Source organism: Mastigoproctus giganteus, chromosome 5 (genome assembly GCF_048544385.1).
Source record: "Mastigoproctus giganteus isolate SK-2022 chromosome 5, ASM4854438v1, whole genome shotgun sequence".
Taxonomy (NCBI): domain Eukaryota; kingdom Metazoa; phylum Arthropoda; class Arachnida; order Uropygi; family Thelyphonidae; genus Mastigoproctus; species Mastigoproctus giganteus.
In genome coordinates this window covers 101,430,138-101,458,111 of record NC_143579.1, presented here as the reverse complement: position 1 = coordinate 101,458,111, position 27,974 = coordinate 101,430,138, and the positions used below count along the sequence as shown (strand labels likewise).

Here is a 27,974-nt window from a genome sequence, read left to right as displayed (position 1 = left end):
GGTTGATGAGGATATAAATGTCAAAACGTTGGACTGGACTGGCCAGCCCAAAGCTCCGATCTCAATCCTATAGAAAAACTCGGGGATGAATTGGATTGTTGGCTACATATGAAGAGAGACTGCCCGAAAACAGCTGAACTAGTCACCTCTTTGAAGGCCAGATGGCAAAAATTATTGGAGGACATTTACAAAAAACTGGTGGGGAGTGTTCCATTGAGACTAGAGGCAGTCATAAAGGCTAAAAATTACAGCATACATCAGTGTTTCTCAACCTGTGTGCCACGAGTATGCTTCAGATGTGCCGTGGAAAATGCAAATAAAAAAAAATAATAAATCCAAGTTTTATAATAATGATTAATTCAGATAAAAAATTAATTTATTTATGCTGCACTGATCGCAGCCCTTTCCAGCGGTCAATGTGATCTCACGTTTTGATTCCTAATACTAGATCTGTTCACCTTTAATCCTTTATTCAGCTTTTGATTCCTAGTAGATCTGTTCACCTTTATTTGGCCATTTTTATCACTTGAGTCTCTCTCCCAGGCAACCTGCAGTTTCATAAGTGCAACTTGTCAGCAGCATAGTTCAAAATTTCCTTTGTGTTTTAAAAGTACTTTTTGTGTTTTTTTTTTATCTCTAAAACGCCATATTCAGTTAATTCATATAGAACATGTACTTTCAATTAACTGCATTAGTACATTTTAGAAGTATCTTTAATTTTTTAAGAAATTATTAGCAATGGATAAATTTTTAGTGAAAGGAAATCAGAAGAGGCAAATTGATAACAACAAGCTTGGAGAAAATGACAAAAACGAGCGACCATCAACCTCAATAAAGAAGACAACATGTCGTAAATATGATGATGATTATTTGGCGATGGGATTTTCATATACAGTAAACCCCCGCTATTCACGGGGGTTACGTTCCTGAGAAATGCTGCAAATACCGAAAACGCGAATACTGAGTTATGGCTCCCATAGTAATAATGGGGTTCCGTTCCAAAGTATGAAATATATAAGAAAAACTAGTCTAAAATTTTGTCTATGTATGTATTATATGTACCTTCATAATTTGACTATGTACATAGACAGTACATAGTGAAATGCAAGCATATGGCATCGAAATGAAAATAAGAAACAATTTAATATTAAATGTAATATTTATTAGAAATTTCAAACCAGCGCCTTTGCTAGCTAAAAAACTTCCGCCAGTGCTATCACCAGTTTCACTAAAGTGTTGATAAAGGAGTTTTGCCTTTTCACGAATGATGACTGAACTTAACGGAATTTTATTTTGAGTTCAGTCTTCTATCCACAGATTTAAAGCCTTTTCCATTTTTTCTAATTTAACATCACGAGTTACAGAGCAAATTTTTGAAGCAATTAGCGTGTTTTCACGGACACTATGGCGAATTTTTTCTTCCGATTTCTTGATTGATCGTACCGTTGACTCATTGATTTTATAATGTTTTGCCACTGAGGAGACATTTTCACCATTAGAAATTTTATCTAATGACTCACTTTTATTCGCTAACGTCATCACCTTCTTTGATCTGTTCACATTTCCCTTGTTATTTGTAGCCATATTTTTTTTTTTGTACGGGTTAGAAAGAACTTGTCCACAATAAAGTCGCTTTCTTCCATTAACACACTCAAAAAAGGTTGATTTATCACTTTTGTAGGCATATCAATTTATAAATTGATAAATTTATTCAATTTATAAGGATATAAATTAAAAGAAAACGATGAAACCTTCCATGACAAGCGCATAACACATACTGAACAAGGATTAGCGAGAAACATCCATGCTCGCAATTTTGTCACCTCTCCCCCCCACCCACTGTGCGCTGTTTTGACCGGGAAAGATAATTTTAGCCATGCCCATGTTTTTTTTATGGCAGAAAATGTTCATGGCGCTTTAAAATTTACATTTTTTTTAGGTTTCATTTTATATTAAATCAGCGACCGCGAATAGCAGGGGTTTACTGTACTGGTACCCAAGATTGTCCTCTACCTCTATGTGTGATATGTGGTTTAAAATTGTCGAATGAATCAATGGTGCCAAGTAAACTGCAGCATCATTTTTCTACGAAACATGAGAATTTATCATCCAAAACTGTGGAGTATTTTAAGACTGCAGGCCTCTACTAGAAAACAAGGTATAGAATTTTATAGTATGGCTAAAATATTGGATAAAATGCAAAAGGCCAGCTATTTAGTAGCCGAAATGGTGGCAAAAAAAAAAAAAAAAAAATCTCACCTGATTGCAGAAAGTCTGATTTTACCATCATGTCGGGTAATCATGAAAAGTATTTTGGGAGAGAAACTTGGAAAAAAAAAATAATAATGGCTGTACCACTTTCAAACAGCACAATTAGTAGGCTTATAAAAAATGTCCAATGATATTGAAGAACAAGTTGTTCAACATATTAATAATTTTTGGCGACTGTTTGCATGGCCCTGATGCAAGGCCCAGAGGAAAATTTACTCACTTCTACTGACAAGTTGTTCGCCATTAAAGAAAAGTTGAGTATACGGAAAAAAATATGTAAATGAAAAAAATTAGAAATGATTCCCTTGACTGCCAAAACGAATTTTACTAAAATAATTAATGTAATAAGCAAAACATTATTACAGCTGTTAAATACAAAAATTGAGCATTATTTTCCATCCCTTGATACCAAAAAATATTTGTGGGTAAGGGACCCATTTGCAACAAGAAACCTTCTGATGTTAACTTAATCTGCAAGAGGAAGAAGAACTGGCTGAGATCTTTAATGACCAGTCGCTGGAAATTCACTTTAATAACACTAATATTAGCAAATTTTGAATCAAAATGAATATCCATGAATATCTGAAAAGGCAATTAGAATTTTATTGCCATTTTCCACTTCCTACGTGTGTGAAACAGGGTTTTCCATTTTAAACGAAATTAAACCCAGGGTCCAGAGCTGGATATCATCATTCTTCTCTTTCTTGGTGATTCCTTTCTACTTTTCTTTCTCGCTCTCTCAGGGTAACTTTAGGAATTTTTTTTTTTTTTTGGCTGGTGCAGCATAAGCGTCAGATTTCCTTGCACCATATGGCTAATAATAACAATAATAATAAACAAAAAAAGAGAGACAGACTAAAGTCAGTAGGAGAGGAATGAGAGTAAGTCTATCCACGATAAATCCTCATACATAAAACTGCGTGCCTCCAGTCAAACCCAACAACTGATTAAATTGTTATAATTGTATATTTGTTTGTTTTTATATAATTATGTTAAATGTTTACAATATTTTCTTTTAAATTTGATGCAATTCATGCATGTTCAAAAAAAAGAGACATTTAAAACAATTAAGTGTATTATTAAATATACCCAACAGAAAAAACTTCCAGCAGTTTGCCAAAAAATAACTTTACAACTTATAACGGCCGCCATTTTGGTTTGGTTCAAACGTGACAGTGCATATTTGACCGGCAAGCAGTGTAGATGCAGCAAATTTGTTATGGAGCGCTTAAAGATTCAACAATGTGTTCTTATTATTAAAACGTACTACAAAAATAATACAAAGGTCTTTGAAATAACAGAGGAGGAGAAAAAGCAGTATGTACTGGAACTTAAGAACAAGTTTGAGCTTCTGCAGACTGCTCAGGACCAAGATATTGATGAGGAATATTACAACTTTCTGAAAGTGATAAAGCCCAAGAAACCTATAGGGAAACAGAAATCCAAAGAAGAAAAAATTAGTCAAGAAACACTTGTTATGATGAACCAAAGACGACAAATGAAGAGCAAGAAAAACACTGACAGGGAGAAAATTGAGTATACTGAGTTATGCAAAGCCATTAGAAAGAGACTCAGAGAGGACATAAGAAGATTTAACACAAGAAAAGTAGAACAAGCATTAAGGGAAAACAAAGGATTTAAATCAGCAGCCATGAGCAGTAATACAGAAAGACAAATGATACTGAAACTGAAGAATAGCGATGGTGTACTTATAAACAGCAGAGAAGGCATAATTCAAATAGCAGAAGACTACTATAGAGAACTATACAAGGAGCGAGGGAATGATACCAGCAGTGGGGAAGATGGATTGCAAAGTAGCAACACATACGACATACCCGATATTCTTCCTGATGAGGTAGAACATGCATTGAAGAAAATGAAGAATCGGAAAGCCCCGGGGGAAGATGAAGTTACTGTAGAGTTGTTAAAATTGGGAGGAAGAGACATAACACAAAAACTGGCAAGGCTCTTCACAAAGTGCATTAGAAAAGGTGTGATGCCTAAGCAGTGGAATAATGCAATCATAGTTTTGCTGCATAAGAAAGGAGATAAATCAGAAATTGGAAATTATAGACCAATTAGCTTGTTATCCCATATCTACAAGTTGTTCACAAGGGTCATTACTAACAGATTAGAAAGAATACTTGATGAGAATCAACCGAAAGAGCAAGCTGGCTTTAGGACGGGATTCTCAACTATGGATCACCTTCACGTAATATCACAGCTAATGGAGAAAGCAAATGAATATAAAACACCATTATGCCTGGCATTTGTGGATTATGAAAAGGCATTTGACTCCATACAGCATAAGGCAATGTTTCGGGCACTGGAAAGACAAGGCATAGATACTCCATATATTATGATTTTGAAGAAAATATATGAGAGTGCTACATCCTTTATTAGACTAGACAAAGACAGTAGCAAATTTAAAATCGAGAAAGGAGTTCGACAAGGAGACACAATATCTCCGAAGCTGTTTACTGCTGCCCTTGAGGAAGCTTTCAGAAGATTAGACTGGTCGCAGAAAGGAGTCAATGTGAACGGAGAGTACCTAAACCATTTACGATTTGCAGATGACATTGTGGTCATAAGCCACGATCCCAAAGAATTAGAGGAAAATCTTAATCAGTTATGCACAGTTAGTAAGGATTTTGGACTAAAGATGAATATGGCTAAAACAAAAGTAATGATGAACAAGTATGCCACAGAAAGGGAAATAATGATTGATGGAGCAGTAATTGAAAAGGTGGAGTCATATACTTATCTGGGACAAGTTATTAGCTGTAATAATGATAAATGGCTGGAAGTCAAGAGAAGAATAAATTTTGGATGGATAGCATTCAGGAAATATAGTCACATACTGAAGAGCAATATCCCAGTTTGTCTGAAACGTAAAATAATGAATCAATGTATACTCCCCACCATGACTTATGGAAGTGAAACTTGGGCACTCACCAAAAGAATGGAAGAGAAGCTAAGAACTACACAGCGAAGAATGGAACGAATTATATTGGGAATCAGACTGTTAGATAAGAAGAGAAACACATGGTTTAGGCAGCAAACTCAAGTAAAGGACATTCTTATCAAAACTAAAGAACTAAAATGGTCTTGGGCAGGACACATAGCTCGAAGACATGATGACAGATGGACTAAGAAAATAACAGAATGGTACCCAAGAGGAGCTAGAAGAAAACCTGGAAGACAAAGGCGGAGATGGATAGATGAAATTCATGAGTTTTTGAGTAGTAAATGGATGGCCAGTGCTCAAAACAGAAGGAACTGGAAAGTTGCTGGAGAGGCCTTCATCCTGCAGTGGATTGAAAATGGCTGATGATGATGATGACTACAAAAATCAGTCGTCAGTAACGGTGACCCTCAGAAAATTGCATCTAATTCTTGGCAGAAACAACACGCCTTCCAGACCCCCAATTACTTGTTTGGCGGCTAATTTTGAGGAAAGTGGTGCTGTGGCAGACAGACCAAAGTCAGGCCACGTTATAAGTGCGCACTCAGTGGAGAATACTTAAAGTTGTGCGTGAAAGTGTAGCTGAAGGTGACGTTCCCAACCAATTGGAATTTCGCAGTCATCTCTGCAGAATATTCTCAAAAAGATTTGCACATGCAATGCATCCAAATAAGATACAGTTGATTCATGAACTTCTGCCTCGAGACATTGAATGCCATTGCAACTACAATAATTCAATCTTACTCTTCTCTAAGGAAGACCAAAATTTTTATTAGAAAATCATAATGAGCGACAAAGCCCATTTCGACCTCAGCAGTTATGTTAACAAAAAAAAAAATAGCCACTATTGGGGCATTGAAAATCCATAAGTAATTCATCCGTGACCATTATATCCTCGCAGAGTGAGAGTACAGTGTGGAATTTGGTCAGGAGGTGTTACTGGACCTTATTTCTTCAAAGGTGCTGCAGGTAACGCTGTAACTGTGAACGGTGACCACTATCATGCTATGATCGAGAACTTTCTGTCACAGCAATTGGATGAACTGAGTTTGGAAAACATGGTTTCATAAAGATGGTGCTACCTGTCACACAGCATGAGCCACAATCGAAAATTTGAAGAGAATGTTTCCACACCGATTAATCTCCAGAAGCAGTGACATCGACTGGCCCAAGATCACCAGATTTAACTGCTGCAACCTTTTTTCTGTGGGGTTATCTTAAAGGACATGTCTATGACAATAAGCCAATGTCAATTGAACAACTAAGAACAATATTCGAGCAGCAATAGTTGAAATATCACCTGAAATTTGTATAAATGTTATGAGAAATGCTCTTGGAAGAGCTCACATTTGCGTGGCAGCAAGAGGCTGTTGTTGTTGTATTTGGGTTTTCTGGCACAAGGGCCTCTTGGGCCATATTGTGCCTGTTCGATATTTGCTTATCACAAATTTCTCATGTTATTGTGATCATAGGCTATTATAGAGATTTATCTGTTTCAAATAAGTAAACAGTTCCTCCAAATTTGCATCATTGCCAAGAATCTGCAATAAGGTTATCGGTTCCTTCAAATGGGATAGGGAGGTAAAGGCTGATTTTCTGGTAGTTGAAAGTTGGGGACATTCAATGAGAATATGATATATTGTCAACTGCGACTGGCACAACAAACACTGAGGAGGGTTCTCTCCCATAAGCAAATACAGATGAGTTGGATGTGAGTGTCTGATGCGGAGCCTTGCTAGTATTACTTCTTGTCGCCTGCTTTTCCTGATACTAGATGTCCACAATTTTGGCTCTTTTTTTTATCTGCAACAGTTTATTATTTATTTGAGCTTTCCAGAGGTCAGACCATTGCTTCCTACATGATGTTTCAATGATGGATTTGTAGTCGGTGTAGGGCACTGTTTGTTGAATGGAAGTGTTTGAGTTAGGGTGTTTAGCGGTGGCGTCCGCTTGTTCATTACCTGGAATGCCTGCATGACCAGGTATCCAGCAGAAGGTAACCTTCTGGTTGGCTTTTTTACAGTAAAATAACTTGGACCGTATCTCTTTAAGAATCGGATGAGAGGGCAACATGGTAGTTTGAATGGCAGTGATTGCGCTTAAGGAGTCTGTGTATATCAGAGATCGCTTTATACAGCTGTTGTGTATTCTATCTAGAGCTAGTTTAATTGCAAATAATTCTGCAGTATAGATAGTGCATTCCGTAGGAAGAGACACAGCAACTGAGAAGGCAGAAGAAACTGCTGCAGCACCAACGGCTGCATCTGTTTTGGAGCCATCAGTATAGATAGGTACTTTATCTGAGTTTTCCAACAAATGAGTTTTATGGAGCTGTTGATAGTTTATATTTGCCAGAGAGGATTTTCCCCATCTTGAAAAGAAATTGTCACAGGGAGGTGAGAGTTCAGTCCAGGGAGTTTCAGGAGTAGCAATGTCTTGGAATATATGTTGTGAAATTTAAGATCCCAACTGATCGTGAGTTCTTGCAGTCGAATCCCTGAGGGGCGGTTTTCATTAGGCTTATTGTGATATAATTCAACATATTGAGGATCAAACAGGTACTGCCAGCTAGGGTGGAATGGCATGCTTTTAATTTTTGCTGCATAATTACACAATAAGGATTTTCTCCTGAGATACAAAGGGGGTTCATTTGCCTCAATATACAGGCTGTGGACCGGAGATGTTCTGAAGGCTCCCACAGCTATCCTAAGAGCACTATGCTGTATGGTGTTTAGACATAATAGTGAACTTTTCCTAGCGGAGTCATAGGCAGGTGATCCATAATCTAATCATGATCTTATTAAAGCTCTATACAGATGAAGGAGAGAGCTTCTGTCAGCACCCCAGGACTTAGCAGACTGCTCTCAGGATGTTCAGTTTTTTAAGACATGTAGTTCGAAGGAAAGCAATATGGGAAGCAAAATTAAGTTTGTTATCTAAATATAACCCCAACAGACGGAAATTGTTAGTGACAGGAATCAGGTTGTTTTTTAAAAATATTTCTGGATCCGGGTGAAGTTTGCGTTTTTTACAAAAATGAATTGCACTAGATTTCTTTTCTGATAGGGAATAGCCATTCCGCAATGTCCATGATTCAATTTTAGCAATGGAAATTTGAAGTTGTCTTTCAATGGTGTTCATGGTTTGGGATTGACAAGAAACAACGAGGTCATCAGCGAACATATACGATTCTACTGTATTAGGTACATCCTGTGTCATGTTTGTAATTCTTATTGAAAATAACGTCGGACTAAGAATGGACCCCTGAGGAACACCCTCCTCTTGTTCAAATGATTTAGATAAATTGTTCATGTATCTAACCTGAAATGTTCTGTGGCATAGGAAGTTTTGTATAAAGTGGGGTAAATAACCTCTCAAGCCAAAAGAATGAAGATCTTGAAGTACACAGTATCGCCAGGTGTTATCAAAGGCTTTCTCAATATCTAGATTGATCATGACCAGATGTTGTCCCCTTATGAAGGCATTTCCGATGTTTGCTTCTGCTTTTATCATTACATCTAACGTGGACCGGTTCTTTCGAAACCCGTACTGATTGTTATTTTGCAAGTTGTTAGTTTCCAGGAACCACGTTAGCCGCCTGTGAACCATTTTTTCCAAGACTTTGCCTAAGCAGCTGGTCAGTGAAATCGGCCTGTAATTATGTGGAAAGCTGCGATCCTTTCCTGGCTTTGGAAGGGCTAGTATAATTGAGTGACGCCAGGAGTTTCGGTAAGTATTTTCTAGAAATATTCGATTGTAATATTTTAACAATGCCCTTTTTGTTCTGTTGTTTAGTTGGCTTATCATGACGTAGTAGATCCCATCTGGACCAGCAGCACTACTGGAAGTTTTATTGAGCGCCCATAAAAGTTCTGTTAATGTAAATGGCTGGTTGTATGGGTGTGAAACTCTAGTGGAGAAATTGATCTTATGCTGCTCTGATGATTTTTTAATTTTCTGAAAGATTGGGTTGTAGGTGGATATGCCTGATATACTGGCAAATGATTCGGCTAAGGCATTTGCAATTTCTGCCGGAGAGGACAACTCTTTTCCTTTCCAGTTTAATATTGAGGCCAGGGACTGGACATATTTGCCATATTGTTTGTATTTTCTTCTAGATGAGTCTGATATCTGTGTCCTTGTTTATACTAGAGGAAAAGCTAATCCATGCTTCTCTTTTTGCTTTCCTTCTTATTTGGCGGAACTTAGCTTTCATTCTTTTAAAACTAATTAGGTTACTGGTTGTGGGGAATTTGCGGAACAAATTCCAAGCCCTATTTTTTTTCTGTTTAGCGTATGTACAATCCGGATTCCACCAGTAATTATTGTGTTTGCGTTTCCCAGGCAAGGACTTTGGTATTGTAGAGTTGGCAGCTTGTAATATTTGATTAGTTATATGTTGTGTGACATAATCTATGGGTTGAAGTTGAATTATTTCATCATCTAACTGAACATTTGAAGCATATTCATCCAGTGTGCCCTACGAAATTTCCATTTGGAGCGACCCGGCAAAGGGGAGTTTACCCATGTTTGCAGCTTGCAGAGAATTGGTAGATGATCACTATTTAGTGGATTTCCAAGAACAGACCACTCCGTATTAGTACATATGGAGGGAGAGCAGATTGAAAGGTCTATTGCACTCATGGATCCTGTAGAAAAATGTATATAGGTAGGCTCTCCAGTATTCAAAAGGGTAAGTTGGCACACATCGAGAAGATTTTCTATTTGTTTACCTCTTTTGTCGATTGTTGGAGATCCCCACAGCGAATGATGAGCATTGAAGTCTCCGAGTAAATAGAAAGGAGGTGGTAGCTGGTCTATTAGATTTTCTGAGGAGATTGAGGAATTTGGGGGAATATATATAGATGCTATTGTAATAGTCATGCCAATTTCTGCACGCATTGCCACTACCTCAAAAGGAGTCTGAAGAGCAACAGGTTTAGATGGAATATTATTTCTAACAAGAACCGCCACGCCTCCACGGGCCGGCGAGTCGATACTCCTATCTCTTCTGAACATGGTATAATTTTTAATGGTAGGACACACTTGTGGATTTAAATAGGTTTCTTGTAGGGATATACATGCTGGTTCATAGCGGTTTACGAGATCATGCAAGTCATCTTTTGCATTACGAAAGCCTCTAAAATTCCACTGAAGAATTCTTTCCATTATGCGTTCTTGTTAGTTGTATTTGCTTCTGACAGTTTTTTTGGTTGTAGCTTGTTTATACCTCTCTATTTTTACTTTGTCTTTCTTAGGAAAGAAAGGACGTGTTGTGTCCATCTCATCAGTTGTGTGGAGTTCTAAAATTCCATCATCTGAATTTTTCTCCTGATCAATATCCATTTCCGTTGAAATCCGTGGATGCACCATTGGGGTTTCTGTAGCTTTTGGTTTCATTGTTGACGCATCGGCTGGAATGGAGATTGGAGTATTGCTGGCTTGTTCAGTTGTTTGTTGTGAAGGACACTGTTTGGGAGAAGTGAGTATGGATCGTGCCCAATTCGCGATAGATGTATTAGGAGGAACTGTAACGTCCGTTTGGATACTTACTGATTGCACCTGTTTGGCAGCTGTGGCATACATACGCTTTGGCTCCATTTTGATTATTTCTCTTCTCGCCTCTGAATAAGTGACTTTGTTTTCCACTTTATATTTCTGTATTTTTTTCCCTTGCTTCCATAGTTCGCATATTTTGGAGAAAGCTCGGTGATTACCTTTACAATTTGGGCAATTAGGAGTGGTAGCATTGCAATCGGATTGGTTGTGGTCTTTCGATCCGCAGTTAGGACATATTGCCTCACCTCTACATGCAGTCTGAGAGTGTCCATATTTTTGGCACTTATAGCACCTGATTGGGTTTGGGATGTAGAGTTGGACACGGCAATGGAGATAGCCTGCTTTGACAGATGTTGGTAAGATGGGAGAGCTAAAAGTGAGGATTATGCTCCTTGTTTGAATGAGAGTACCATCTTTACGAGTCATGATTCTCCTGGCTTGGATGACTCTTTGTTCTCGTAGCTCTTTGACTATTTCCTCCTCTGATATGGTTAATAAGTCCCATTCTGCAATTTCTCCCTTGGAGGAATTTAAGGTGGCATGGGGAGTGACTTTTATTGGATGTCTGCCGAAAGTTGTCAGATTTAATAACTTTGCAGAATGCTGGGATTTCATGGTCTCTACCAGAAGATCCCCAGACTGGAGTCGCCTTACTGATTTTGGTGAACCTGCGACAGCCTCTAAGCATTTTTGCACAAGGAATGGGGACAATTTACTCAAAGGCTGGTCTGGTGTAGAGTGCAGAATGAGAAATGCTGGTATCTCCTCTTGAGGATTTGTTTTCAACCTCTTGGGTTGGGAGAAGTCATTATCGGTGTGTTTTGTCGCTAGTTTTGAGCTCGGAGGCTCTAAAGGTGGGAACGTATTGTTATCCATCTTTGCTCCTTTCAGCCCCGGGAGAGTGGATTTCTTCTCCCAGGTTACCGGCCCCGCCACGGGGAGGCAGGAGCAGTGCCGCTAGAGTGACCAAGCGGTATAAAAGTTAGTATATTAGTTTAAATGGAAAAAAGAAAGGTGATTTGCCTTTCTGAAACTTAGTTACAGATCGTAAGTCTAAGTTTATTAGTATTTAATGAAAACATAAGAAAACTTTTTTAACTGAACAAAAACTGCAGCTTCGAGAAAAACGCTCTAGAAATCACTGAGAATCGCTTGATCACTATAACGCTTGGCACCCGGGGCAGACAGCAAGAGGCAGCCATTTGGCAACATTACATTCCACAAATAATTGCAAGGTCCAAATAAAGAATTTATGTTAAAATATTTATTGTTTTGTCTTTATTATAGGAATTATTTGAAATGAAATTAATTTTGTAAAGTTTTGTAAAATTTTGTACAAAAATTAATTTTGTAAAGTTAATTTTTCGCCACCTTGTATATTATTTATTATTTTCATTTATAATATTTATATATATTTGTAATATATATGTATATATGATATACACAAATATAATAGTGATTGTAGTGTGCTGCAACAACGAAAAGGTTGAGAAACACTTGCATACATTAGTTTTCCTATCAATGAAAATTATTTATAGACATGCAGGTGCATGGATATTAATGGTATGGTAGTGTGCATTGTGGTGTGCACACACACACACAAATATTTTTTATAAATATATATAAAAGCATTTTTAAAAGTTAAGAAAATATATTTTCAACTGTTAAAAATATTTTAAAAAACATCAATATAAAAAATATTTTAACTGTTAAAAATGTTTTCATAATTCATTTTTTCCTCTTAAAAATTCAAATTAATCGAGTGTTACTTTAATGTGTAACACATCAACTGCTACAGTGCACTACACATTAAAAGTACCTCTGTTCAACGTGGTGTAGACTAAGTTAACATTTCTACATAAAAGAAATCCCACCCCCTTCAATAGCAGAAATATGCTATTTCTGCTTTTGGGAGAAACAAAATAAATGCTTCCCAGTTTTTAATTTGTCTATAATTTTGATTTCCCATCAACAGGTTAACTTACCTTAATTAATCTTGCAAGGCCAAAATCAGCAATTTTAACAATGTTATTCTCTCCAACTAAAATATTTCTGGCAGCAAGATCTCGATGGATGTAATTTTGAGATTCCAGATAAGCCATTCCTGCTGCAATTTGAGCAGCCATATCTATAAGTTGTGGTAATTTCAGAGAACGCCCCCTGCCTAAAAAATTTTAATAGGTATGCACATTATTAATAGGTATACTTCAAGAAGGCATTAAATAAAATCATGAAAGTATTTTTAGTATCATATGACAAAAAACCGTTATTAGTATGTGACTATGCAGCCATTTGTGTATGTTAAAAGACACACATACATTGAAATAACTGCAATGGCAGTACCACCATGAGATGAGTGCATCACAAACTGAGGTCATAACATAACATGAGTGTTACTGAACTGGATACCAACTGTCAGACTAACTAAATGTAACCGGTAGTAATATATCTTATGGAATGCTAACTAACAACTGCCCCTATTTTCTGACTGCAGCATTTATTGTTATACTTTGTTTTTCCAGAACAGGATATTCAACTGTCATTTATGTATTTTTTATGTTTTTGGTCTTCATTTTTATTTATCATTGTTGAAAAACATCCAACATTGACATATGGCTAGAGTTGGATGTTTGCAAAAGTATATAAAAATCTACTGGTGTCACACAGTGCTAATGCTGTAACATTTGAATGAACATCATTGAAAATATCAAGCCAATTCAACTGAATTGTTTATACAAAAGTGCATACAAGGAAAATTTGAGCTTAATTATTTTTTCATCTCCTACCAGTTAAGGGAAAGGAAATGAAGGATTTTTATAGGAATAAAATTTTAATGTAATTAATAATGTAATAAATTAGATGCTAAATATTTTTCTTCAGTTTTTACTTTTACAACTGATGTCTCTTGAGCCTCTGATTAATGTCCAGCAGTAGTCAGCCGGAATATCTGGATTCTACCTTTCCTGGTAGCACTTTTCCATCAGATATATCTTGATGAAACCTCTAACCATGTTCATCACTAGAAGTCCCAAGATCTGACTGGGAAAAAATAAATAAATAAATAAAAATCAGAATATGAATGTAGAAAATACATATTAAAGGACATATGCAGTCCATTTTTACAGCATCCCCCACACCACTGAAACAGTAGCATGGGGGATGCCTTTAAGGAGTCTCCCCCACACCAATGGACTCAACAAATGGCACTAATGAATGAAAACCCTGTAACCATCCTCTGAATGACCTAGCACATGAACCACAACATTTGTGAGAAGCCTCTATCCTGACCTCTAACCAAAAAAATCTGAATATGAATGCAGAAAATACATATTTAAGAACATATGCAGTCCATTTTTTTTTTCTTCAATGGCATCCAACATTTCTTTAGCAATACCCTTTTTTTGGGGGAAAGGGGAATTCCAAAGCCAATTCCTCCAAAACACACACACACACTGAATGAGGACTGTTAACACTTTTGAGACATCATGCATAAAGATCAACTGTTTCTGGTATCCTGAGGATCAAATAATCTAAGATCAAAACTAACAACATATAACAGGCAATAAGAAAAATGCAAGGTAGTCAAGCTAGATTGTGGCATGGTAGTCTTTAGACCAATCAGTGTCATTTAACTTTTCCTGCACCCACAAGAAATTGCTAATATACCAGGTGATCACAATTACATACCTATCACCTTTTGACTTTCAAAAAGCTGGAGATCAGGCTTTTGTATGCAGGAGCAAATAAAATTTTTTGTCCAAAAGAGGTGAACATTTTCTTCCCAAAAAACAGGAGGAAAACATTTCTTGAAAAAAGTAGTTTTTTTTTTTTTTTTAACATATACATTGCACTAGAAAAAATACACATTTTATATTAAAACACTACCATAGGATTGTTCACCAGTACAGTATGCTTTTACTTATTGGCTTAACCAATAGTTTTGTTTGCACAATTTATGGTTGGATATTCTATCAAACAAACTGATTTTGATTTCTTTAAGAAAGATATTGTTGCAGACTTTGTCTTCTTCAGAAATGTTGAGTCAAAGATTTGTTCATAACAATGGTCCTGCTGTGCAGCCTTGGCTGTCAGGAGCATTTCCAAATCTTGACCAGAAACAGAAGATCTGAACTCAGTTTTTGTTTTTCTAGTCTTGCTAAAGATTTTCTCACGCTCAGCACTGCCATAATATTTGTTAAAATGATGAGCATGACTTTGTATAATTTGTTCTATTTCATGCTTCCTTTTCAATTCCCCAACCAGGGAGCTCATTTATCAGTTATTTCTCCTTTCATAATATCATGCGTATGGTAGGTTCCCAAACCAAAACTGACAGAACTGATACTACAAAATATCTATTGTTTCATACTTAAATATACCAAGAAGTACTGACACTTTGTCCACAAAAAATTTTAAATTTGAAAATGATGTACTTCCAATTGATTAAATTTGTGCTACCTCAGCATTTAAGATTTTTCAACAGAAATTGTTTGTAATTCCCATAGCATACTTCCTCACTGAGCAAAAGGACAGAATATTCTCCTCTTTTAGACTCTCCACAGCTTTGGCAGCATAAATGCTTATGGCCAATTCAGAATAATCCTTGTGGTTTAGACTGCTATGGCATTCAATTTCCATGGAAGATTAAAAACTATTGGTAAAATATATTTGCACATAATATACTTCAAATATCTAGGAGTAATGGTCTCAGTACATAGATGTGAGGTATGAGGTGTGGCTATTAAATAACTGTTGCAATAAAATAAATAACAGTAGACTCTTGAATTTCCAGGATAGATGGTAAATAAAAAATCCCGGATAATCGATTTCCCAGTTAATCCAAAAATATTGAAAAATTTTCAGCTACGTACCTAATGAATATGGCGATAGATAAAAAACAAAAAAAAACTTGCCATGCACTACTCGCATGTCCAATATGGATGTGTGGATAGGTATAAAAACATATCTAAAAACAAAATGTTGGCTGCCAAGGGCTTCCGACGGGGGTGCACAATAATTTTCACAAGTTTGGTTTTAACTTAAAAGATCTATTGATATCTTTAAAACATGTTTTGTTTTTAACATAATATTTTAATTTAATAAAAAATAGGAAAAATATAAAAAATAAAATTTTATGCCTTCTGTGAAACTGGCTTTTAATATGACAATAAACAAAAGTCAAGGTCCTTATCTAAGGTTGGTGTTGACTTAACATCACCCCACTAAAAAAAATTAAAATATAAAATTGGTGATGAAAACGTATAATTCAGGTTCATGTGACACAAGGCAGAAGGGAGCGAAGAAACCTTCTGACTTGTTATTTCGAATGGATTTGAAATCCATTGGGATTCCCCACACAAGCTTGAATCCTGATAGTTCCTTTGTCTTAAATATTACTTCAAATCTATTACTAATCTAGCTCTTTATCCCAAAAAACAACATATATTAAACTCTGATCTAGAGTATCTGGTTGTATCAGGTTCTTAATTTATTAATTTCAAGTTAAAGTCAAATAATAAACAGTCACTGATATTTTACTGAAATTTTCATGCCTTACAATCTTATCTTTCACTTGGAAATTTGAATTAACTCTTTCATAGTAATCATCATAACTCATTGGGCATGAAAGGTCTTCCAGATCCCCCCCTCTACACACAAGTTCAGCAATGCTGCCCTTTCATCTACTATGTCCACACAGCTGAAATGCCTAAAAACACGAAAGTATTCTCTTTGATTTCTGCATTTAAAATTCCAAAGTCTCTGTTAGGTTAGTTAAAAAAGCCTATTCTCAATAATTAAATGCGTGTACTGAAAAATCAAGAATTTAAAATTACCTGCGCCTCTTATATCCCATTATTGAAGAGCACTATCTTTACATCTTATAGCAGCAGCATCTCCAATGCAACACTCTCTGGCTATGGGTCATGGAAGAGTCTGGCTCCCAATTGTCCAAGTATCCGAGTTTTTTTTTCAAAATTACATTTTGCTCACCAGCGGTGAATAACAATTTGATTTGTTTCACAAGCCCATATAACAAAGATGATAAAAAATATTTAAATTGAATGAGGGTTTTTTTTTTTCCCCAAAAATAATTTAAAATAAATGTTTTTAATATAAAAAAGGTAATGTAACACAGTGCGTTACATTTCAGGCATTTTAGCAAATAGCAATAATCCATGGTTTATAACAAAAAAAAAAAAAAAAAACACGTTTATGTGCAAACCAAGAACATTTCATTTCTATACATACAGGTGACCCCCGCTTAACGCTGATAATTTGTTCCGGAAAAACAGAGCGCTAAGTGAATCCGCTCTAAGCGGGCGCCACATTCCCATAAGGTAACATATGTATTTGTGAGTTGTGGTCGGTGCAATTGGACATTTCCTAATCAATAATAAACGGTAGTGAAAAGATGCACAAATATCAGTCAAAATATTTAATATTCAAATATTTGTACATATAAAATATTCTGCATTACATACGTATATAATTATGTGGTAATTACGTATCAAAATTAAACTTAAAATTCCAATTAAAATCATGAATTTAATTGATCTAAATTGATTTAATTTAATTGATAAATTTAATCAAGAAAAATGTGTCGATTTTGGGTAGAACTTTGGCCCTCTTCCAAATAAACTAAAAGGGGTATTAATTTTAAATCCCCCGCTGCATTATCATCCAACAATAAAGTCAACCAATCCTTCGCCGCTTTGAAACCTGGCATGTTTTTTTCTTCTTTCAATATGAAGCTTCTTTTAGGCATTCGTTTCCACAAAAGTCCTGCTTCATCTATATTAAAAACTTAAGTATAACACAATATCCCTCTTCAATAATTTTAACAAGTTCTTTTTTGAAAGTTTCGGCTCCTTAATCTGCACTTGCGGCTTCTCGCTGGATTTTAAATCTATTCAATCAGCCCTGACTAGTTTTAAATGGTTACACATTTTTTTTTTTTTTTTTTTTTTTTTTTTAGGTGAGTTTTCTTCAGATCATCATATTGGCTAATCTCTCTCTCTTTTTTTTTTTTTTTTTTTATAATATTTAACTTATTTTTTTTATAACATTGGATATTATCCTCAATAAAATCCTAATAGCCGGCCTAGCCCTAGTTGCTTGCAATGGAACAGCTATCTTTCCCGCTGCTAAAATTAATTCTTTATTTTTTTTTTATAATTGTTCTTACAGTTAAACTTGCAAGTCCTAAATTATGGCACACATCCGCTTGTCATTGACTGGAATCGATTCGCTTCAAAACGTCTAATTTAATTTTCAAATTCAGTCTTTTTCTTACATTTGTAGTCTTCGTACTGCATCCAGACATCGTTACTTTTTCGTTCTTATCCGCCATTATTAACTCTTCGAAAATGTAACTGCATTGGTTGCATTAATTATGATACAATGTTCAAGTAAACTGTCTGTTACGCACGATGTCTAATACCGTACTCCGTACTGAGTGATGACTAGACTTCGGATAAATGCATATAACGCAAATATCACAAGCAATATACTTGATCATTTTTTAAAATGTTGATCTCGGAACTACATAACAAGTCACTGTACTGCAATTAAATAAGCGCGCGAGAAAATATCACCGAGCGTGGGAAAATTTCTCAAGTCGGCGTGAGAAACATTTTAATGCTGTTTTAATATTCATTTTCAAGCTATCGACTCCATTAAATGAAACGATTTCGTTAAATATGCCAAAAATGCAATCTGTAAAAGAGCATTACAGTGATCTGAGACAGCGCTATAGTCACATATGGGTTATAATATAAGAACAGCATTATAGCAAATCAGCGTAAAGTGAACCGCGTTATAACAGGGGCCTGCTGTACATCATACTGCCCACTCATTCCTCCAATCAATACACAGCAACAAACAATATCAAGTGCTTCAGTTAATATACAGTATATGAATAGCATATGTAATATATATATATATATGAAAATATAAATAATAATTGCTAGATTTCTTTTGGTTCAATTTTACGGAATTCCATTCACTGGGAGTCAAGTTATACATGTAGATGGAGGGACAAAGAAATAATAAATTGCTAGATTTCTACTGGTTAGATTTGAGTGAAATTTGGGATAACCTCAAATATTTGTAAAAGAGCCAAACAAAATTTTATGAAAATCCATCCACTAGGAGTACAGTAATAACTGCAGACAGACAGATATGGTGAAGATACATATATGCTGATGTACCTAAAAAACAGATATTTCAAAAGCAGCAACACACACTTAATAGGTCTTTTGCAAGCAACTAAATAAACACAATTCTCCAAGCTGGTTTCTACCTCCATTGTATCTAGCTCTTCCATCAATAAATCATCCCTGTCATCTTCCAGTGCCTTGAATATGATTGTTTTTTTTTTTTTTTTTTTTTTTTTTATTACCAGTTAAATTAAACCCTTATAATTTAGGTTACTAATTCCCCCCACCCCCATTTCTCTTATTTAAAAATTGTGATCCTATATTTTCCACACTGCCCTGTGGAAAATATAGGAACAAATAAACCCTGTTTTTTTCTCCATTACTTTCATTAATTTTCAATTACAAGGGTCTGCCAGTCCCTAACCCTTGAGGGATCAGCGAGGGATACCTGTACTTTATAAAGAGTTTGGGTTTACTCAAAAAATTTCCTGAATCTCCTTATTACTACCATTCCACCCACGTACAGACCTTCTTTTAAAAACATGTTCTTTATACTGTTATGGTCTATGGAAATTGATTCCATTGCATGACCTGTACCTCAACAATTTCACATATATCTGCCCATACCCAACATGTCAAAACTCTGGCCTTATGCCTTTTGGTGACTAAGATAAAACAGCACTAGAAACTGTGTCAGTATAAATGACAAGTCCATGTTGTCAGTGACATACAAACAAATATGAAACAAGAGCCATCTTTGTCCCTCATGAGCACTTCACACATAAGATTCTATAGTGTAACGTTTTGCATAATCTGAATTATTTCAAAATAATATTCTATATCCAATCCAGACACCCCACTGCATAGCACAGAAGTAATGCTTATACTCCTAACAATAATAATCGGCACTGACATTTAGTTTCAAATTGTGCATAGGTGCCAACTTTTTACTTTCAAAAAGCTGGAGAAAGGCATTTGTAAGCAGGAGGTTTTTAAGCAAACAGATGAAAAACAGGAGATTTTTTTTGGAAAAAGCAAGATTTTTTTTAAATTCACTATGCTAGAAATTAAATCTCATTGGCAAAATACATAATTTATATTAAAATAGAGCCACAGGATTGTTTGCAAATACATTATGCTTCTAAATATCAACATATGTAACGTTTTGTATCTGGATTTTTTTTTTTATTTGAATCTTCTCTTACACAAACTGTTTTTGTTAGCTTCAAGAGAGATGTTGCAGACCTGGAACCCTTCAGAAGTGTTGAGTCATAACACATCTGTAATGCTGAGTTTTGCTCATAGCAATGGCCATGCAGATTAGACTTAGATGTCAGGAGCATTTGTAAAGCTTCACCATAAGGAAAAGATGTGAACCCAGGTTTTGTTTATTAAGCCAGATGAACTCAGCACTGCTATGAGGAATTGGTAAAAAAACAAGTATGACTTGAGATCATTTGTTATTTTTCAAGCTTCCATGTACATTTGTCATTACCCTAACCAAGGACCACTGCACATCAATTATTTCTTCTTTCAAAATAGCGTCTGGTAAGTTCTCACTGAAACTGACAGAACTGATATTTCAAAATATAACCTGTTTTATCTTTAACGACACCAGGAAGCAGTGGAAACTCATCCAAAAAAAAAATCTCAATTTGAAGACACTGCACTATCAAATGATGAAATTTGTGCACCACAAATTCACATGCAACCAGAAAGCATTTCTTCACTGAGCAAAGAACAAAATCTTCTCCTATTGTTTTAGACTCTTCGTGACCACTGAAGTAGAAATGCCAACAATTAAGTCAGAATCGTCCTTCTGGTTTAGTCTGCTATGGTAATCAATTTCAAAAATATAATTGAAAGATTTGAAAACTGTTGGTAAAACAAAATTGCACGTAATATTCTTAAACAAATCTAGAAATAATGACCTCGGTACATGAATGAGTACAAACAAACTGCTTCCTTTGTTTAAGCCAAAAGAGAAACACGAACAGACTTTCTGCATAAGGTAACATGACTAGAATTATCAACTTGCTTGAACCATTTAGGATTACTTTTACTAGAAGTTTGCAACTGAAGTTCTTTTTTCTTAAGTTCCTCAGTTTGTCTTGTTTCAAAACTTTTGGATCATAATCGAAATTTGTATGAATTGGCACCACTCATTAGTAATTGCTTGTACTTTAATCTGGTAACTCTAAAAAGTGTTCATATTGCTTTTCACATCACTTCTAACCTCTTCTTTAAACAGACTTGTCAAAGAGTACCACTGTTCTACTAGTAGTGTTACATATCATTCCTTTTAAGCACTTCTTTCTAGATAACACATTTTAGCATATTTTATTTATTGTGCTTCCAGGGAGAGGAGCCCTCTCCTAGAAAAAATTTGTTTAAGTGGTCTCAACATATATAAAACAACCACAAGTCCATTGGTACAAATTGTGCCAACGATTACCATTCTGAACCACATACAGGTACACCATGCTCTACTGGGTCAAGTAACCAGAACTTTCTCTTAAAAACAAATAAAGCTAGTAAATTATCTCTATCTAGGATACAGACCCATCTCTCAAGCTCACTTCACAGGTCAACCGCATAGTAGTAGGGACAGAGGAGCACGAATGCCAGTCTCCATCTCCCAAAGGCCAGAAGGGACCAAGCTGAACTGATTTAGTCTAGACATTAGGCTGTGCCGTATCACCAGGACACTGGCATACAAATTGAATTGCAGCCAGGGTCTAATCCTGTAATTCACAGTACAGACAGAGGAGAGGAATAAAAATGTTTCTGTGCCTTTCTCAAACCATCCAACGATTTTGGCATATATTTACAAGCTCATCAAAGATTCTTTTCCGCTCTATTGCAACCCGCTTCCTACCAGCCCCCCTCCCACCTTCTAGGCAGGACTGAACAGCCATCTCCGCAGGGATACTCCCCACTTCAAGCAATACATAAACCCAACATGAATGACCAACAGGTGAGCAAGCAATTCGCAAGATAAAACCTGAGTAGTATCTATAGATATGGTGCGACAAGCACAGGTAATACCCAGAAGAGAGAGAGAATCTCTGGGCTGAAAGATGTTATTTGGTTTTTAGGAGCATTAGCAACAAAGGCCATATTGCTCCGGGGATATGCGGTGGTCAATTCCTGACCTTTCTGGATCCTCCGTATTTGGTGGTCGTGGGCTCGGACCCCGGTCTAATCAAGAGGCATGTGCTACGCACTGCTGCTCCAGCATACCTGGCTATGGAGGCCCCGGGGCTGAAAGAAGATGTTTCTTTATTATTGAATTTTCAGCATTCATACAACAAGCTCTGGCAGCATAATTCATTATGTGAACAAAAACAGTCACTTTCATGTGATAAATTTAAAGGCGTGAACGTTATTTTTTCACCAACAATTAACAGGCAACTCTGCTCTGACTTTGTGAGCAACTCTTAAAAAGAATGTCCTTTACTAGAACAGTAAACCACAGATAACATCACTCTTACAAAATTTTGCTACATGCCCAAAGGCTATGCATTCGTAACACTGTGTGTCTAAAATAATATCCTTGATGATGTGGGAATGCCAATTAATATAAATCCAACCTCTATTTAACAACAACTTGTGAAGATGATCAGAAAGTTCTATGATCCAATTTGTCATGGGCTTATCCCTAATTTTGTTAATTGTTAAAACAATAACATTTTGTAACACTTGCTTGCTCCTGCAAATTTCTTTGCCATGATTGTTCAATAACTATACCTTTATCTACATCTTACTCACATTATAAACTAAAAATTTGTAGTTCAACCTCTTAGGCTGTTCAAGTTTCAAACCTAGTTCCCTAAACTGTACACAACCCTTAATTTTCGTTAAATCCTATAATAGAGATACATGTATATTTCCAGAATCAGTTTTGATAATTAATCTTTCGTCCTTTATAGCTCTAACACTTCTTACCTTAATGTCAGATAACAATGGCCATATCGATTTAAACAATTCTCACTTTACCCTCACTAGCCTTATAATACTCATTCTGGATAGTGACAACTGTCACTTTGGGTTTCTTGAAATCTTCTCTTTGATTAGATTGAAACACCAGCATAGGATCTGGATATATCTTGACTTCATTTCTTGGCGAAGGTAAAGAAAGCCAGCATGAGGACCATAATAAACTACAGAAAACTTACCAGACAAACTGGTTTGCCGCTACTGCAGTTTCTCCCTGCATTCTCGGTATCAGCAGTAGAAGTTGAGAACGATATATTGATTAACGTGTAGGCATGACAGATGATAACATCATAGCGTTAAGTGATTCACTGATGTTATAATACGTATATATAAAAGAATCTTTTTCTTTTCCTATTATTTCCTAAAATAACCTTTAAGGTTAGGTAAAGAAAATGTTTCCTATTATTTCCTAACCTAACATTTAAGGTCAGGTTATGAAATATATCTCACACACAGCTTACACAAAAAAACATCTAGCTGAACTGTAACAATATCAGACATTTGGATTTTATATATATAGCTTGTCTTAATTATATATTATATCTCCTGTGAAAAAACAGTTTCCTAATAAGAAACATTTTTTTCAGTGAAAGGATAGAAGTGTTTTGGATGAAACTCAGTTAATGTAACTATTAATAGTTTCATTTTGAAAAATTCTTGAACTCTGTAGTGAACTTCTGGAGAAATTTTTTAATTCCTCTGGAATGTTAAACTGATTTTGCATACACTGGTAGAAAAAAAAAATTCAATACTTTGTTATTAAAAGAATGCAGAAACATTACAAGATAAAACCAATATGCTTCTGTAAAAAATGCACAGCTTAGTGATAATTGTGGTGCTGTGTGCACCACAGTTATCACTAGTACACCTAGCAAACTGCAAAAAAAAGTTAAAATGGAACTGTGAATTTATGGCTACCCACCTTGGAGATGTATCAAGTGTGTGTGTATAAAAATTAAAGCATGAATTAAAAAATAAAAATTAAACCAATTCTTTGCTCAGCTTAGTAATGATGAATGATATTACCATTCAACTGGGAATAAAAAAATAGAATATATATAAGCTATCAATCAAAAGCAGTAATGTTTTGTTTATAGTGTTTTTTACCATCATTGTTTTTAATTAGTTTTCACAGATAATTTCACCAGCAAGTTTAATAAGATAAGGTCTCTGATCAATCCTGGGACAGGATTAATCCACAGAGAAACAAATTAATTAAATGTTTTCATTACAAAAAGTACACAGTACAGTTTTACTTGTAAAACTGTATACTGTATAAGTTTTACTTGTTTATTACATAAACAAGTAAAACTTATTTATTATAGCAGGTTTGAGAATTAAGTTTCAGGAGTGAGTCCACTGCAAACATGTCAAAGCATTCAAGTCCGTGAGACGCCTCCGTAGTCAGGTGGGCAGGAGCAGCAGCATGTAGCACACACTTCTTGATTAGACTGGGGTTCGAGCCCATGCCCACCAAATACGGAACAAACACCTAATGCTCCTAAAAACCAAATAACAAACAATCAAGTCCATGATACAATGCACTGTAGCAGACAACCGGCATGACTGATATTTTCTACAAGGTCATGTGCATCAAAAGTTATTTACATACCGTTGTGTGTGTGTTAAATGATGAAACAAAGAGCAAATATTAAATTTCACTTCAGGATGGCAAAAAGTGTGACAAAAACCTATGAACTGGTAAAACAAGTGTATGGTAATGAACCTATCTAAAATTTTTTATAGCCATGACGATATGGAAGAATATGAGTGGTGCAGATGTCCAGAAATGCTTTGAACCGCAGAAAAGTCAAAATGTTTGAACACTGATTGCACCTGATCATGAAATGACTGTTCTCTTTGAATGATGGAAGAACAAATGTCATATTAAGAGAAAAATAATTCATGCAATTCTGACAGAAAATTTATGCAAATGGGAGATCTACACTGCACTGATAAACAAAAGCTGCTGAAACTGGAAGCATAGGAAGCGCAACTCCTCCTTGCTTGATTCAATCATAACTGGACAAAGTTTTGGAGCAGATGAATAGGTGAAATGGGATGTTTTCTCTTTCTTTTGGCTGATGCTGTATAAGCTTGCTTTCTTGCATCATATGTCACTGCTAATGCTAAAAACAGATCATGAATGAGTCATGGCAATTTGAATACAATCCACAAATAAAGCATGGGATGGGCTATCAATATGCTCTCCAAGACACAAAAAGTTGTTTTCAAAAGTCAAAAACGTCTTAAATCACTTTCTTTGATAGCAAGGGAATCATTCACAAGGAATTTGATCCACCAGGTAAGGCGGCGAATGAAAAGTAGTATGCACAAGTTTCGGATCATTTGGCTAAACGAATTCAGTGGGAATTCAACAAAAAAGGAGTTGGTTCTTGCTTAGTAAAAACACTGAATTTCAGTGTTATTAGTTGCCTTCAGTAAGTAATAAATATGCAGTGTTATTACTAAGCAAGAAATAACACTTGAGTGTTATTACTTCAGCCTAACAATGCTAATCTGTATTTAGTGCTGATTATCAACGAGTTTTTCACAAATGCATAGGATTGTGAAAATAAACTTTTCTACTCTCCATTCCCTCTGATTTATCTTCCCTGAACTAATTGTTTCCCAAAATCAAATCCATGCTGAAATATTTATGGACAATTTAGCAGTGCAGGCTTTGTTACATTAAGAGAAATGTAAAGAGGAATTGGTGGCAGCCAGTTCAAACACATTTAAAAAATGTTTCTAAAAGTTCTACAAGAAATGTTTTAAGAGCAATTACTTTGAAAAAATAGTAAAAGCTTTTTCATCTAACATCTGTTTTCTTTAAATTGACTCAGTCTGGGGAAGGGGGTTTAAATGTCAAAGTTCGTACAGATAGAAGCAGAACCTCTGAATCATGACTATAGTTTATTTTTGGAATAGCCATCTGAATTATTTTTGCCTATGTTCTTTTGGTTAGAAAAAGAAAAAATCTATTAACTATGCATATCAGTCACCGTGTGTAAATCTTTGTTTAATGCTGGCAAATGTGTTTGTTTTTTTTTGTGTATACAGTTTGTTTTAATACAAAAATGAAATAATACAGGAATAAAATTTACACCTTTAAAGAAATCTAATCTTAGACCTGGAATGGAGGGGGGGGAAAAAAGTATAAATAATAAAAATTCAATACAAACATTTCAAATTATAAAAGAAAACAAATATAAAATGCACTGTTTTTTTTTTTTTTTTTTTCTATTTTGCACAATGGCATTTACACCAGTCTATCACTACAGTTCATAAAAATTTAGAATACTAATCTACCAAAATAAGTTGCCTACCCTGCAAGTATTCCAACAAACTTCCATTCTTCATAAGTTCAGTAATAATGTATATAGGTTCTTCTAAAGTACAAACAGCATACAACTGGACTAGCTTTGGATGTCTGAGTTTCTTCATTATTTGTGCTTCTGCTAAAAAGTCTTTTGGATCCATGGTTCCTAATAAGCATTTTATATTTTAAATTTCATTATGGTATTGCATTAAATCTCAATCTGAATATAAATTTAGAAATAACTGCAATCACTAGTATATTAAACAAAAGTTATCTAAAATGCACTGATATTCAAATAAGTATCTCCCTATATCGAAGGCAGTTTTATTTTTTAAACAAGTAAATAAAAAAAAACAGTACACTCCCTGAAAGTTGAAGTGATTCACGAAAACCTTCATAGAAATAATGCATTAAAATTGTTAACTAACTGCATTTGATGTCATTCTCAACTAGGTTAACATAAAATATGTCCATGTGCACACTTCACTCCCCCCCCCCATCTCACTGAATCATAAAAACTGGGTAATCTTATGTGATGAAGTCTAACATGAAATGCACTGTAATTCTGTTTATTCAGCGGTTTCCAACCTAGAGATAGAGGCAAATTATCAACCTAGAGATAGAGGCAAAAATCTGTTTTTATTTTTCAATGCAACTCCCCTGAACTTATATACACTTCCATTTTGTTGGCAACAGCAGATTTCAGTTTATTATCATCAGCAAATCAATGTCCATGTACATTTTTCTTGCAGTGTCAAAACAGTAAATAGTCACTAGGGGGCCAGACCGAGTGTAAGTTCTGTAAAGCCAGTCTCAAAGCAGTAGCAGCAGCATGTGGCCAGTGCATGGTGAAGAAGCAGCACACCTCTAGAAAGTTTTCCACAATGTTTTTCCTTTATGACATTCCTTAGGTTATACAGTAGGAATGCATATGACTCCCCAGTGACTGCTGCTTGTGTTCCAAGTAGTGAATTTACAAAATTCCCTCAGCATCCCAAAAAATGGTGGCCATAATCTTTCCAGCCAAAGGTTGTATCCAAAATTTCTTGGGCAGTGCAGAATCCTTGTGCTTCCATTGCATTGATTATTGCTTGGTCTCAGGATCCCAGTGTTGAACCCAGGTTTCATCACCCATAATAATTCTAGAGATGAAAGTTTTAGGATCCCTTCCATAAAGCTCTAAATTCTCCTCACCACACTTTGAGCTGCTTCTGCACATGGGTAACAAATCTGAGGCCTAACCTTGCACGGACCTTCCACAAATGTTCATGGAGGATGGTTATAACTGTACCCTCAGATATGTCACATTCCCTAGAGACTTGGGACACCTTTAAAGGCCTGCATTCAGCACACGGCTTTCCACAGCTTGGCATATTTCTGGAGTGGTCGCTGCCATGGGCCTTCCTCGACATCAATCATCTTCGATGGACTCTCTACCCCCATTTGAATTGTTTCGACCAGAATTTCATCTGGAACACTGAAGGTGCACTGTTGCCATATGCAGCCACGATCCTGTCATGAATAGCCTTTGGAGAATTTCCTTCTTTGGTGTGAAACTTGGAGACTCAATGATTCTCCAATTTCAGCAAATCCATAATTTGATTCAGGTGTCTTTGTTCTTTCTGATGCAGTAGCACAACCTAAAAACATAGTGGGAACAAAATTAGTATGATTCAAATTGAGATATGTAGGAATAACA

The 27,974-nt window shown here is 35.6% G+C and overlaps 1 protein-coding gene across 3 annotated transcripts in view; it reads right to left on the bottom strand.

The window, feature by feature from the left end:
• Nucleotides 1–27,974, bottom strand: part of LOC150085589 (tyrosine-protein kinase Src42A-like) — a 140,276-nt gene that overhangs the window by 33,914 nt on the left and 78,388 nt on the right. For 2 of the 3 annotated variants that reach the window (XM_090374128.1, XM_090374126.1), the window contains 2 exons: nucleotides 26,283–26,441; nucleotides 12,781–12,959 (listed from right to left, as the gene is read on the bottom strand). In XM_090374128.1, coding sequence (XP_090230254.1) covers nucleotides 12,781–12,959; nucleotides 26,283–26,441 — 338 coding nt within the window. Of the gene's footprint in view, nucleotides 1–12,780; nucleotides 12,960–15,704; nucleotides 15,718–26,282; nucleotides 26,442–27,974 lie in introns of all 3 variants that reach the window. The other variant, XM_090374127.1, reaches the window with a different exon arrangement.